A 1,112-nucleotide genomic window follows, 5' to 3' on the forward strand; every position below is an offset into this window, starting at 1 on the left:
GCCGTTTTGGCACTGCAGTGAAGCACCCAGATTCAATGGGAAAACTCAATGCTGACATGTACTTCACACACCAGGCATCAACATGAGAGAAAATGTAGAAGTACGGACAATGTAATTTTAACTCAATCATGATGGAAATCCCCAATGCAATACCAAACAGTACATCGGGAGGCATACAGAGTCAACTGCTTGAAGGGAAATTCATAAACATTGGAAATATAAAAATTACCCCACCCTCTATGTTCTTGGTTACAGCATAAACAATTTTTTTGGTAATGAGGCAAATGAGCATTACTTAAACCAGGCTCAACCATGCATGATGAAGAAATGTAATCCCGGTGATATGGGGCATGGCACGATAGGATGCAATTCAGCATCCTATTATGCTGATTGGGTTACGTCTATCTTTAAGGGATTGTAACCCCTAAATGACCAAAGACATGGCAAAACAAATTATCACCTGTTAAGTGCACAAAACTTGACACACATGGCATGGATGTATGATGGGTTAATGCAAACTGGAATTCTTAGAATACTTATGACCTTCTATGAAAAGTGTGGCCTAGATATCTGTTGTATCATTATTCCTGTACAAGTCTCTAAGGCAAATTGACATAATCATAAATTCATGAATCTTTCTAAACCTCATAATCATTAATTTTCATTGTCTACACATCAATATCAAATTTGTACAATGATCTTGTGCCTTACCTTATTGAGTTTCCCCAGAGTCGAGATGAGATCAGCCCATTCACTAGTATTTTCAAAGTTGCGGAGCGTCTTGTCCACTGCGGCCACATAGGCGCGGTATTTTGAATCTCCAAGCAAGTCATATTCTTCCAAACTTAAGCCACTCATACTGAAAAAGTGATTGAAAAAAATGAAGTTAATTTGAAAAAAATGAATGATGCATCAATAAAATTGTGTTTTTCTTCTGAGGAGAAGTACTCATTAAACAAAACATGCCTAATGAGCATACAATACACAGTAAAATGCCATGCTAACCAATCACCAGCAAGATGTGAATTACAGGAAAAAAATTAAATCAAAGAAGGGATGAAAGGGATTTCTAGAAGGATGCCAAGAATGAGATTTGGGGGGAGTTGACTCAC

General features: G+C 37.5%; 1 protein-coding gene across 1 annotated transcript in view; it reads right to left on the reverse strand.

Annotated features, from left to right (window-relative positions):
• The window catches only part of LOC119585403 (protein dopey-1 homolog), a 25,330-nt gene that overhangs the window by 19,472 nt on the left and 4,746 nt on the right, over window positions 1-1,112 (reverse strand). Inside the window, 1 exon segment of the mRNA XM_037934065.1 lies at window positions 712-859. Coding sequence (XP_037789993.1) covers window positions 712-859 — 148 coding nt within the window.

The sequence above is a fragment of the Penaeus monodon genome, chromosome 19 (genome assembly GCF_015228065.2).
Source record: "Penaeus monodon isolate SGIC_2016 chromosome 19, NSTDA_Pmon_1, whole genome shotgun sequence".
Taxonomy (NCBI): Eukaryota; Metazoa; Arthropoda; class Malacostraca; order Decapoda; family Penaeidae; genus Penaeus; species Penaeus monodon.